The following is a 13,591-nucleotide window of genomic DNA, read 5'->3' as shown; positions in this document are numbered from 1 at the left end:
TGCTCACCTTCTCCGAGTTGTTCTTAAGCTGAACATATTTGCCCTCCAGGTCTATCTCTTCTATGCTGATACTTCCTGTAGCTGAAGCTTGCTGGGACATTTGAAAACTACTGCTACTGCTGCTGCCACTGATACTTCCAGTGCCGATCCCGCTTGTTCCACTGCCGGAAAGCTCCTCTGCTTCAATACGTTTTCTCTTGCCTCGGGAAGAGCGAACAAGTGAAGTGCTGCTGCTGCTGCTGCTGGAGGTAGCCCGAGAGACTGTGACACGGGAGGAGGGACTTGGAGAGAGCTTCAACCTTAACACAACCAAGAATGCATTTTAATGAATTCATCCAGAGAACCACAGACAAAGCTACAATATCCCCAAGTAACCAGACTGTAATGTGCTCCGAGGCTGACAGCAGCCTCAGTCTCAATGTCAAGAGGACTTCATACACAAGGAGGAGGGGGCTACCCATCCCTGAGGAATGTTCTGGCAGTATGACCATGTGATGCAGAAAGCAGTGCTACTGAGAGCAACACAGATCACTTAACCCCTCCCTCCAGTACAGCTACTACTAAACACACTATTCTCAGGCCCCATGATTTAAAACCACAGAAGTACAAGCACTTGAGTAAAAAGATGGTATGAAGACCAAGCACAGAATGATATATTCCACTGTACTCCAAGCCCATTATAAAAACCCAAAATAAAGACAGTGTTCAGTTGAGAACAAGTGTTCCATGCAACACACTGTGGTGTGAAGCCAACTTCAGTGAAAGAAAATCTGGGCATTCCTGCACAAGTGGTAAAAAAAGAAGTGCAAGAAATGAAAATAACACTTGTAAGTCCTGAGAAAAGAAAGTGGAATCTGTATGTACCTTTCCTCTTCTCCTTCCAGGAGTTTTCGGTAAGCACTGATCTCCATGTCCAATGCTAATTTAACATCAAGCAGTTCTTGGTACTCTGTAAGCTGAAGCTGCATCTGGTCCCTCATGTCTGTCATTTCCCTCTCCTTTGCATCCAGCATCTTCCTAAACTTCTCCCGTTCACCAGCCATCATTTCCTCCAGTTCCCGAATGCGATCTTCTGCTGCACTGGCCTAGGCACACAGCACAAGGGAAAGACCACTTGGCATCCATGCAAGTCCACTCAAAAAGTTAAAAGCCTTCTCCCTCCCAAATGAACATAACAAAGATTTCTCTATGTAAAATTCAGAAAATATGAAGGGTCAGAAATGTTAATATATTCACACAAAACAGCTGTGTGTTTGACCCAAAAGCAAATTTAGTCCCTTTACCTGTTTCTGAAGACCAGAAAGCTGGTAGCTGAGAGCTTCTATCCTCATGCGAGCCTCCTTCAGCTCCTCTCGAGCTGCACCAGCAGCTTTGTCATTTTGGTCAGAGGACAATTTGGCATTCTCCAGCTGAAAGGAAAGTTTTATACAGCTCACTTGTACTGAGTTAGAAATCCAGCAATATACTTTTGGTAAAAAAATAGCAACTGTTTAATTTTAAAAATTTTAAATGGTCTGGTAAGTTTAGGATAAGAAGTGCATAACATTAAGAAATGCTCTAAGGACCAGGAAAATCTATTTCAGATCTGTTCCTAGAGGATTTGCTTATGCTGTTAAAAAAATACTCTATTAGCCCTTCCATTATACAAGCAACCTTAGTTTCCAAAAAACTGACCACGTGCTCTGCTTGTTTGTCCTAAGGCAAATCACACTGGGTGACAGCAAAGGCTGCCTACCTAATTCCTGTCCTGGTCCAACAGTTCCCTGGATGCCCAGAGACTAACTCAATAAAATATTCCACAATTATTATGTCTCTGCTGGCCATTTGCAACTCAGGGACTTCCTAAGTCAGAGACAATATTTTGCTGCTTACTACCTCTCCATGGATTTCTCAGGCAGGAATTTGTCTCTGCCTTTTGAATTTTTGGGGCAAAGAGTTTAGCTCTATATTAAAGAACAATCCTTTTTGTTTCTTCTCAATCTGCCACTGGACATTCACTGTTCCTGCTCCTACTGAAAAAATAATAACCCATCACTCCCCATTCACCTTCCCCCATGCCATTTATCCTTTTACAGACATCCATTCTATCTTCCACTTCTCTCAACGTGTCTCTTTTCCAGGTGAAAGTTTTATTTAAAGTTTTCTCATGCATGACTTGTTTCCCACTCTAAATTGTCTTTGTCAGTCTGGTCTGTATTACTCTGTAGTACCTTTGCAAGAAGGAATAAAACTATCCACGGCACTCCAGACAACATCCTGTCCCAGAGGCAAAACAATGGGTTTGGTTTTATTCTCTTTCCCTAATAGTTGTCAATATATGATTTGGTTTTAATTTTTGTTAAATTCACCTAGTGAACAAGCTTCATTTCTAGTGGTTAATTTTAACCAAAACAGAGAGAGCAAAACCAGAACTGTTACATGGTACGTTTCATGAAAGCAGAGAGCTAGAAAAAGCATCCTTTGCATGCCTTGCAGCTGGACTTCAACAATTTTGCCACACCATGGAATCCACTCAAAAACTAAACCGATCCAATTCTAAGAATAGTTCCAGGGAGAAGATGTTCTTTAGCCACACAGCACAAAGCTTTATAAAATCAGTCTTCATTAGCTCTGCTATTCACTAGGTTCTGAGCAGCACACACAGAGCCTTCTTTAGGCTACAGATTTTGAAGGAACTTCAACTACACACTCCATTACTTCTTGTAAAGTTTAAAATTAAAAAATATTTGAAGTCTGACAACCATTCACAACCTTACAGTCATGCTGGCATAGTGCCAAATACTCGGAATTTCTATTGCTTATTATCACAGATCATGATGATCTTTCTTAGAAGCCCCTCTTAAGTATTCAAAAGTCACAATAAAGTGACAGGAGAGTTCTCCTGTCCAGGCTGAACACCCCATCTCTCTCAGCTCTCTCCATAATAGAGGTGCTCCAGTCCTCGGAGACCTCTATTATTTTGTGGCCTTCCCTGGACTTTCTCCAGCAGCTCCACATCTGTCCTGTGCAAGAAGTAAGCTTTTACCCAAGACGGTCTCATCCTGGAACTGCTCAGTAGCTAAACCTAATGATTTGCTTTGACATCATATCCCTTCCCAGCTTTGGTCCTCCAACAGAGACACATCTTTGTTCAGAAATCACAGAACGAAGTTCACAGCTAAACCCTTCCCTTCATATTCCAACTTCATCCATAACAACCATCTTTTATGCAGGGAAAAAGCAGCTTAATTTGTTCATTCCCCTATTCAAAGCTTGCACTTTTTCATTCTCTAAGTCTGTATATTGCAGCCTTTTCTTAAAATTTTTTTTCTAAGCATCTTCTATCCTGGATCCCCTTCAGACTGTGACAAGTCAATCCAAATAGCTCCTTGTATAAAGTATTACATGTTCCAGAGTTCTGTGAATAATTCCAACACTGCCAACTGTACTTAATTTTGGGGTTTTAGTATCTATTATCTATAGTGTTGCTGCTGTAAGTTAAATATTTGTAGATCTGTGTTTCTCAAACCAAATAATCAACCTGAAGAATTCAAAGGGAGTCTCAGTGAAGGGTGGGGAGAACAATGTTAGCAGTACCATCATTCTTTCAGACAAGAGAACAAGAAGTGGCTGTAACTATCGACAATAGCCAGAATTGCCATGATGGGGCTCTGAGCAGCCTGGTCTAGTTTAAGACATTCCTGTTCAAGGCACGGGGCTAGACTAGATGGCCTTTAAAGGTTACTTCCAGCCCAAACCACTCTACAGTTCTATGATTTCCAAATTATATACCATGGTTTTCATCACCAAAGCTGGTCAAGAAAGGTCTGATGTCTTGCCTGAAGTTTCCCTGTCACCAAAGAAATCACAGCTGCATCTAGTAATTTTCCAGTCCAGAACTAACTTAGATCATTGAAATGTAGCCAGGCTTAGACATATTCCTAAGTGTATTGGCATGATTAAGAACACTGCAAAGACCACAGTAAGAGCAAAGTGACAATGCACCCTTAGACAAGAAGGCCCTTCCAATGTGTCTATATTAGTTTGCAAGCTCACTGCATCCAAGCAAAAGCCCATACTGAAACACATCTATTCCCAAGCTCTCCAATCCCCCCCTCCAGCTCTTATGCACAACATATTGCACATGTTGCAAGTCTTCTCTACCCCCTCCATTTGTGAGGAAAAACTGGATCTACCGACATAATAAAAGAACCCTTACAGCAGAAGACATTGTCTAAACACCTACTGCATGACATCCACTGTTCCCACTGTGTCTTCTGCAGAGACCAAAACCAGCCACACATGTTTGCTCACTAACTGACCTCTCTTGACTAAAGCTATTGCTTGCTTTTACCTCCGGCTATACCCTCCCTGGAAATGTACCAGCACACAGGTCCCAGGGAAGGCATTTGAACACTGGGACAGAACTTCCTCAAGTTATAGTTACTGGTCTCCTTAAGAGCAGTAGAGCTGGTAGAAGTGGTTTTTATCTCACAAACTGTGCTTCCAGTCTGACAGTGCTGTGGACAGCAGTTGTTACCTTAGCCTGATAGGTCTGCTCCAGCTCCATCTTATACAGTTTGACTTGTTCATCGTGTTGGTTTCGCAGATCCTCCAGAGCCTGAGTCATTTTGGATTCATACTCCTGTTGGCGGCTTGTGTCCACCTCGATCAAACGATGTTCATGTCGTTTTCTTGTTTCCCTTATTTCCTACACACACACAAAAGAAGAGGGACAAATTCCCAGACTAAGGTAAACAGTACAAGCAGTTACAGTCAGACAACAATTAACTACTGCAGCACTAACTATTTAGTATAATGGTGCTAAGTACTACAGGCATTTAAGCCTGGGAATTGCTGCATGCACTAACAGATTCAAGTATTCTCATTTGTCAGGATGTAATTCTTAAAAGTGATCCAGCTTAAAACCAGCTTCAGAAATAGCCATGTACTGTCTAAGTAAGGAGCTGGTTTATGCTACAAAAGTCAAAATGGGGGGAAGGGAGGTGAAAAAACCATCAAGTTTTACATAGCAAAGAGATTCCATACGCTGCACTACAAACTCTGTCCTTAATAAACATTCTGACATCGCAATAGCGGTCTACACAGTCAGATGAAAATGAACACCTTTTGTGAACATTATATATATATTAAAAAATCATTACAGGGATAAACTGCATCTTCAAATTTCACTCTTAAGCACATGCTGATCTCATATATTTTCTATATACTTGATGACCCTTCTCATAAGATTTTGATTAGAGTATTAATAAAGTAGCAACCCAAGCAATCCTGAGAACACAATTTTTTATGATTAGAGTTTGTACTAAGAAATTTTCGTTTTTAGAAATGTATGAGTTTTCTGTGCCTAAGAACACTGGTTCCAAACTAGTAAGGTAAGGCTTACTCATGCACTTATTCATGCAGAGACCTGGCCAGGTCTGAATGTGTGGTATGAGAAAAACAATTTCTTCCTTCAGGGCAGGACAAACAACCAAGGAGTGGTTCTGAGTACTGGGAGGAGGCCTGAAGTTAGCAGCAGGGCCATGAGGAACAACAGCAAGTGAAGCAAGGCACAATTTTGCCAGACTGGAGTCATAACAGGCTAACACAAATTCAAAGCAACTTTACTAGCTGTTTTGCAGAAATGCTCTACATCTAAAGATAGATCCCGAGAAACATGTCCTTTTACTGGCAGCAATGTGCTCTGAAATGATATGGAAGAAGCTTTCCCTCTGTGGTTAATTTTTACACCAAGAAAACTAGCAAGCAGCAGTCTCTCAGTAACTGTAGGCAATGACAGGTCAGAAGCTGAAGGAATGTCGTGGGGGACTACAAAGGATCAGGTGAAGGGCTGAGCTGATCCAGCAGCTCAACACCACTAGAATAAGCAGGCCTCACTTGCCACACTTCCAATCACAATGTCTTAATTCTAATGGAGACTTGGACCCTTCAGTGAACCAAATCAATTCACTAACGTAAAGGAAAATCAATTTCCTGTAAAGCAAATCAATTTCTTTATTGCTTCGTGTGTTGGATTGGTGCATACAAGAAACAAAGAGCTTCAGGGATGGCTAAAGAACACTCACCCTTGGGCACAGCAAGCTTTAGCAATAGCTTCTGCTGTTTCATTTAGCTTCACCTTCAGTCAGTAGTGACACATTCTCCCCAAGAAAAAAAGTTATTTTAAGGTCCTACAACCAATCAAGGGTCTGTCACTGCAGTCAGTGTACCAATTCAACCACTCCAGGGGCATGGAAGTGAGACAATGGTCAGTACATCTCAGGGTGATCTTTGGTTTCTTTGCCCTGCTCCAGCCCCTGTCCCCTGTCCTTAGCCACACAGCCCTGTCGCATCCCTTAAACCAGTCTGAGCACTCCTTTGGATTCTGTGGTAAAACATAACTCAGCCACTAAGTGGTTAAAAACTCAACTCAACCAAAAAAACTTAAGTATCTTCCTAGTTAATCTGGTTGAAATGGTTTGGTGCATGGTGAGCCAAGCATCACACCTAGAGTAGGTGAGAGAATGGCAGAAGCATGTGGAGATTGCTCAGCAGCCACTCACTGAATGAGCTCGCTGAACCACCAAAGATGGAATAAACAGACATAACACTTTGCATGTGGTACAGAGAGAAGGTCAGGCTTCCCTTTCCCAATTCCCACTATTACAAAAATTTTGGTCTTCACTAGAACCATTCACTTAACAGGCAGAAAACTATCTCTGCAATAAGCAAGGCAGTTGCATACTGCTCTTGTCAACAAAAACAGGTTATAATCAGGTCCAGCAACCAAAGCTGGTGCAAGTAAAGAGCAGGGCCATGCAACCAGGTCCAGAGAGAGAGAAGAACAACCCTTTCCCACAGCAGTTAGCTGGCTCCATGAGTTCACCTGCCCATGGAACAATACTCTTGTCACCTGGCTCTCATACTGACTCCACCACTGATTTACCATGTAAAAAGGTGTAAAACCTTTAACTATTCTATTACTCAACCCATTTATAGGAAGGATAATACTGATTTTCTCTACCTGGACTAGTTACCAGTTGCTCATAGTCAGTTTGATTAAACACTACATTAACTTTGGACAGTGGCAAGATTACTATGTTGATAATACCTCCTCAAATACATTCTTCCTGAAATCCAGATCCTCTTGCAAGCTCTGGCACCGATTTTCCAGGTCCACACGCATGAGTGTCTCCTTCTCCAACTGCTTCTTTGCCACAGCATGACCATCTTCAGCCTAGTAAAGAATTTTAAAGATAATTTTGTCTGGATTCCTATCTTCCATCCATAAACCTTTTATGGTCTTCATTTGATGTCTTTGGACCAGTTATCCACAGTAACAAATCTAATGTCAAGCCACTGATTTAAAGAAAACCAACCCACACCACCACCACCAGAAAGAAACACAATAAACAAAAGCCCCACCAAAAAAAAAAAGAGTAAGTGCGTGTGTGTGTGTGTGTGTGTGTGTGTGATATTTAAACCAAGCATATATGTTTGCATACCAGCTACTTAAAATGTAGGATCAGTTCAATACATTTTGATACAGGAGCCAAGGATTATTAATTCCTCAAGCACAGTATGTTGCACTTTCTTTTTCTTGGTAGCATGGTCCCACTGGGTACTCCAGCACAAGTGTAAAATTATGCAGGACCTTACAAAGGACAACATTTGATAACCCAACATCCCATGAGTATAGAAACACCAGAAATTTTTTAATAAAAGCTTCTGATGAGCAAAATGTCTAAAATAATGTGTTGATTTGGTTGTTTTACATAGATTTTTTACAATGTAGTTTTGTATCCAAGAGGGGCCAGGCAAAGGTTCAGCAGTAAGCAAGGTGGATCATTGATAATCAGACTATAAACTAACTGCAAAGAAAAAAGGGAATTTACACTACACAACCTGTCTTGTGCTGAAGCAAGAGAGCACTCCCTACCATACCTTAGCAAGCTGGGCACGCAGATCAGCCACCTCTGCTTCCAGACTGCGTTTCTCATTCAGGACAGTATTGAGTTCTGCTTCACTTCTGTGGAAGAGAACTTCCAGATCCTTGATGCGACCCTGAGCCACAGACAAATCTGCATCTTTCTTCTTGTAGCTGGAAAAACAAAAGTACATTATACTTATATGTGGGTGCACAGCCATCCTGAGTATGTCCTGGTTACAGCCACAGGTATTTTGTTATCACACACCTTTTATCAAGCCCAGCTCACCACTACATGGCTCCTGCAGTAACCTCCAAATGCTGCTGATCCTTGACCTGGAACACCCCCAAAACAGTACCATGTGCAGCCAGTACCACGTTCTGTAAATGCATGGCACGGTAAAAAACATGTCATGGACAGACAAGGGAAAAACAGGTGGCAACTCTGGCAGCCAAGAGATGGTAATACACACAGGTGCAAACAGTACTTTTGCATCTGGCAGCTACACAGCTGCTATCCTTTACTTTGGAGTACAGCTCATGAAGCAAAGTACATGCAATGGCCAAAGAGGCCTGAACGTCCCCAGGGTTTTATATCTGATGTGGTCAAGCCTATTCCTCATTATATATTCCCACACAAAGTAGTAAAATAAAACAATCCACTATGGAAATGTGTTCACCTTTCAGGAATAAACCAGTATTTCTTCAGCAGCATTCATTACGGTCAAAGCATGTCCAAGTGCTTTAAATATCATTATTTGAGCTGTTATATCTAACTTGCAGATATCATCAAGGTAATCTTCCTCCTGCCCACCAAGTATTCATCAGCCTTTTCAACTAACATAGTGACTTTCTGCAGCTTTTCTCAGCATGTATCATTATGTTATTAAAAAACTGTTTTGTTATGTGCTGTAATCCTTCCATGTTGCTGCTTAAGCTTGCTGTTCTAGTCTCACACCACACGAGGTGCAGGGAACAATTTTTTTATTTTTTTCTCTTAAGACATCTCAGACCTAATTTTTCTCCTTTCCTTTCCTCAAATTTCTAATCTATAGATCTGTAGTTTGCACTGTGGTACGTAAGCTGCTTTTAAGGGCCCATAGAAATAACTTTGAAGAGAATTCCTACTACATATAGGCTCTGTATTCAACCTGCAACTCCAAACATGGAAGAAAACCATTATGTTTGCAAAGAGAAGAAAAAAAAGCTGAAAACCACTGCTCTAGATTATACAAACCTTAGTGACCAGCCCAAATGCTGAGGCTGGGTTCCCAAACTCCTCAGCACTCGTACAGTCTTCTTGAATTTCTAATTTGCCTGAATTGGCTAGAATTATTTTACAAAAATCCTCCGTTATGGGGTATTGGTGTGCTCTACATACAAAATTTCTTTACATGGTTCAGCACGATGTGCACCTTTTTCTAAGTTAATACCTTTATTTTGTGATGCATGCAGCTTGTGTTTTCTCTCTGCATTTCATAGTGAAGATCTTGGAATTTGTTTTCATTTAACTGTAAACAATTTTTCTTATCGGTCCAATCTGTCACTGTGAATTCTGTTCTGCAACATATGTGCAGTGTCTTCAAACTCAGCAGCTTGCTGGAGGCATATAGACAAAACATGGCTTCTACTTAAAAGACATTTATTCAGCAGCCATCAGAAGGTCACAAGCACTGTATTACACATGTTGCAATGTAAAACAAGCCCCTGTGCCTGTGTCACAACCAATCAGACCTGGGAGCCTTCCGCCTGTGCAGGACCCAAAGGGCAAATGCCACTTCACTCTGAGCATGAACAGCAGTATGTGCTCACACAGCCTCCTACTTCCTCCCACCTGCAGAAGCCAGGCAGCAAGCAAGTGCTTCCAGGGATGGGAATGAATACAAGTGTTTGAGTACAGCTTGACAAAGAGCCATAGAGAATTCTTGACAGTGATAAGTAACTTTGGCCCCCCTCAAGGACACTAACAACACTGCAAGCCACTTTCATTCACATTTTTATTTTCACTTATAATTTCAGCCTGGCTTATTGCTTTCATGCAAAAATGTGACACAGGTTTTACAAAGGTAAAACTGCTTTTGGGGGTCTCTGAGATGTTAAAAAGTTCCCAAAAGCAGTCAACGCATCTGGTGAGTGTGTCAATGCTTCAAGGAACACCACATCAGGGTAACTCTTGAGAGTTCTTTGTTTCCAGAAAGTGCCAAGTTTGCTCAAGGGAAATGTTTCAGTGACCACAGAATCACAGGATTGTTTGGGTTGGAAGGGACCTTAAAGCCCATCTCATTCCACCCCCATCATGCTCCAAGCCCTGTCCAACCTGGTCTTGAACACTTCTAGGGATGGGGCAGCCACAACTGCTCTAGGCAACCCGTGCCAGGCCTTTACCACCTTCACAGGGAAGAATTTGTTCCTAACATCGAATCTAAACACTCTCTTTCAGTCTGAAGCCACACCCTGCTGTCCTGTCCCTACACATGGGGTAGGTAGCAGGCAGAGGAAGTCCCAGCATGACATTCACCCCTCTCAGAGCTGGGAACGTGCAGCTCCAGCAGAAGTCTGCTACAACAAGCAGAATGATGACACTTGACAGATACTGACCTCCAGACCTGGCTTGACCTGGGGAAAAGTGATGCCGGTAAAGATACGAACAGACACTTCATGAACACCAGGACAGGAGACTTTCCTTAACCATGCCATCAGTTACCTCTGCTATCAATGAATGGAGCTTATTCACTTCACCAGATCTGGTTCAACAGTCTTGTGGGAGGATGGCGTTCTACCCAAGCAGAAGTGTTGTGCACCTCATCATCCATACCTCCTCCACTTACCCCCTCCCTCCAGCAGTCAAAAGTTTTGTCAAACAGCCGAAGATGAAAACACAAACACTGGAAGCCGTTACACAGCATATAGGACAGAACCATACCTGCTACAGAATAATATGAGAATGGCTATTTTTACAACAATATTTTAATTCTAGATTTAAAAATATGTCCCTACTCCTGATACAAACATCTTTAAAAGTTAAGCTGTTCCTTACATAATATAAATGGTGTTCAAACATCCTAAAGATATTTAACTTTTTATTAAGTGAAACTACCCAACTGCTTTATGAACCTAGTTACAAACTTGGTTCAAAGGAAAAACTTCTACATTCATGAGTTGCATTCAAGGTACAAATAGCACATATATGTATGTATTGTATATGTTAGAAAATACACAGAATGGGTTGGGTTGGAAGGGACCTTAAATCTCATCTTGTTTCACCCCTCCCATGGGCAGTGACACCTTCCATTAGACCAGGTTAGCTCCAAGCCCCATCCAGCCTGGCTCTGAACACTTCCACACAGATGGGGCAGCCACAGTTTCTCTCAGGGCAACCAGTGGTTGGATGTTATGTTCTTCCCCCAGAGGGTGGTGGGGCACTGAACAGGCTCCCCAGAGAATGGTCACGGCCCCAAAACTGCCAGAACTCCAGGAGAGTTTGGACAAGACTCTCAGGCATAGGGTGGAATTTTGGGGTGTCTGTGCATGGCCAGGAGTTGACTTGATGGTCTTTGTGGGTCCATTCCAGCTCCAGATATTCCATGATTCGATGATTCAGTGCCTCACCACCCTCACACAGAAGAATTTCTTTCCAATATCCCACCCAATGCTGCCCTATGTCACCCCTGTCCTACCACTATCCGCCTTGTATAAAGTCCCATTCTGTCTCTTGGAGCCCCTTTAGGCCCTGGAAGGGGCTCTGAGCTCTCCCTGGAGCCTTCTCTTCTCCAGGTAAACACCCCAGCTCTCCCAGCCTGGTTTCAGAGCAGAGGGGTTTCAGCCCTCAGAACATCAGAACACATGGCTGCTGGGGTTTTAGGAGTTTCTCTTCTGTTTTCTTTTTCTGTTAAAGAATTTTCCCCATACATGTTGCCAGGGGGACAAATTACTGGGTGCTGAAGAAAAACAAAAGACCTGTCCACAGGGGGAGGGGTCCATCGGGCTACTCTTTTTCACCTGGGTTTGTGGGCTGTTAGTTCCCGGCGTTTGGATGGAGAGAGAGGCTTGAAGGAACTCATCAGCACTGAAGACTTCTGCTTTTTCGGCTGCCTGCCTTCCTTCCTTCTGCCAGAGAAACCCTGGGATCCCAAGCCCACCTTCCCTGCCCCGCTGGGAGCTGGGCCGTGGCCGCCCTGCCCCCGCCGTTGCTTCGAGCCTTCGCTGCGTTGTAGCCCTGCTCACCCTGCCTGCCCAGACCTCCGGGGGGTTCCCACCGCAGTTTGGATACATCTCGTCTGCCACCCGGGATTTGTGCTCGTCCCTGCCGTTCCAGCCTGCTGTTCCCGAGGGTCCGGCCGGACACCGGGATCGGCTGCCCAGCGGTTTGTGAAGCTCCTTTGTCCCACCCCTTCCCGGGATCCCAGGGCACCGGTGCCGCGTGCTCCCCGAGCTCGCTCCGGAGCGCCCCCTGCAGCCGCGGGGGAACCATCGCACCTGCCCTGCTCACCGGGAGCCGCCAGCGCCCCTGCCGGCTGCGAGCGGAACTGCACCCGAGGGGAAAGGGCCCGACAGCCGAGAAGGCTGGCACTGGGTTTGGGATTGTTTGCTGTTACTGCCAGAGTTACTGCTGTTTGTTTGACTGGTTATACACATATCGATATATGATAGTAAAGAACTGTTATTCCTGTTCCTCATATCTTTGCCTGAAAGCCCCTTAATTTCAAAATTATAATAACAAGGAGGGAAGGGGGTTGCATTTTCTTTTTCATTTCAAGGGGGACTTTTGTCTTCCTTGGCAGACACCTGTCTTTCAAACCAAGTCAGTGGCCTCCTCTGGACCCACTCCAGCAGTCCAGATTCTTACGATGTTGGGTCCCCAGAACAGAACACAGTACACCAAGTGGGCTTGAGGGGGCAAATCACTTCCCTTGACCCACTGGCCACACTTCTTTTGATCCAGCGTAGGATATGATCAGCTTTCAGGGCTGTAAGTGCACATTGTTAGCTCAAATTCAGTTTTTGATCCATCGATTGGTTCTCCTCAGGGCTGCTCTTGATCCATTCCCACCCATCCATTCTGAGTCTGTGATGGGAATGACCCAACACATATGCAGGACCTTACACTTGGCCTTGTTGAACTTCCTAAGGTTCACACAGGCCCACTTCTCCAGCCTGTCCTGATCTCTCTAGGTGGCATCCCTTCCCTCCGGTGCATCAACTGCACCACACACATTTTGGTTGGCTGTTCTTTCTCATTAGAAGGAAGTGCTTCCTGCCCCTTGCCCCCCTCACCCCCCAGACTCACGTCCAGTTTCCAGTGGGTACTCTGGAAATCTTACGGAGATTATGAGCTGGTGGCTCCTGAGATAATAGGAGCCAATAGGGAAACACACGTGAAACACCTCCAAGAAATTAACGGGCATTCATATAAGAAGATGACACAGCTGACAGCCCAGCTGTATGTCTTCACCAATGAATGCAGGGTGGGCAACAAACAGGAGGAGCTGGAAGCCACTGTGCTGCTGGAAAGCTGCGACCTAGCTGCCACTGAAACTTGCTGGGATGAATCGCATGACTGGACTTCAATTATCAACAGCTACAGGCTGTTGAGAAGGGACAGGTGAGGAAGGAGGGGTGGAGGGGTTGCCCTCTCCAAGAAGTGGATTGAATGTGAAGGGCTGTCTCTGAAGAACAGCCATG

At 43.9% G+C, this 13,591-nt stretch overlaps 1 protein-coding gene across 1 annotated transcript in view; it reads right to left on the bottom strand.

The window, feature by feature from the left end:
* Positions 1–13,591, bottom strand: part of LMNB2 (lamin B2) — a gene marked incomplete at its 5' end in the record, with an annotated part of 32,832 nt that overhangs the window by 5,043 nt on the left and 14,198 nt on the right. Inside the window, 6 exons of the mRNA XM_082297871.1 lie at positions 8–299; positions 865–1,085; positions 1,284–1,409; positions 4,520–4,690; positions 7,094–7,219; positions 7,927–8,083. Coding sequence (XP_082153997.1) covers positions 8–299; positions 865–1,085; positions 1,284–1,409; positions 4,520–4,690; positions 7,094–7,219; positions 7,927–8,083 — 1,093 coding nt within the window. The remainder of the gene's footprint in view (positions 1–7; positions 300–864; positions 1,086–1,283; positions 1,410–4,519; positions 4,691–7,093; positions 7,220–7,926; positions 8,084–13,591) is intronic.

This window comes from Coloeus monedula (assembly GCF_965178545.1).
Source record: "Coloeus monedula genome assembly, chromosome: 27".
NCBI lineage: Eukaryota > Metazoa > Chordata > Aves > Passeriformes > Corvidae > Coloeus > Coloeus monedula.
The sequence above is the reverse complement of the archived record's forward strand: the minus strand, read 5'-3'. Positions and strand labels throughout refer to the sequence as shown.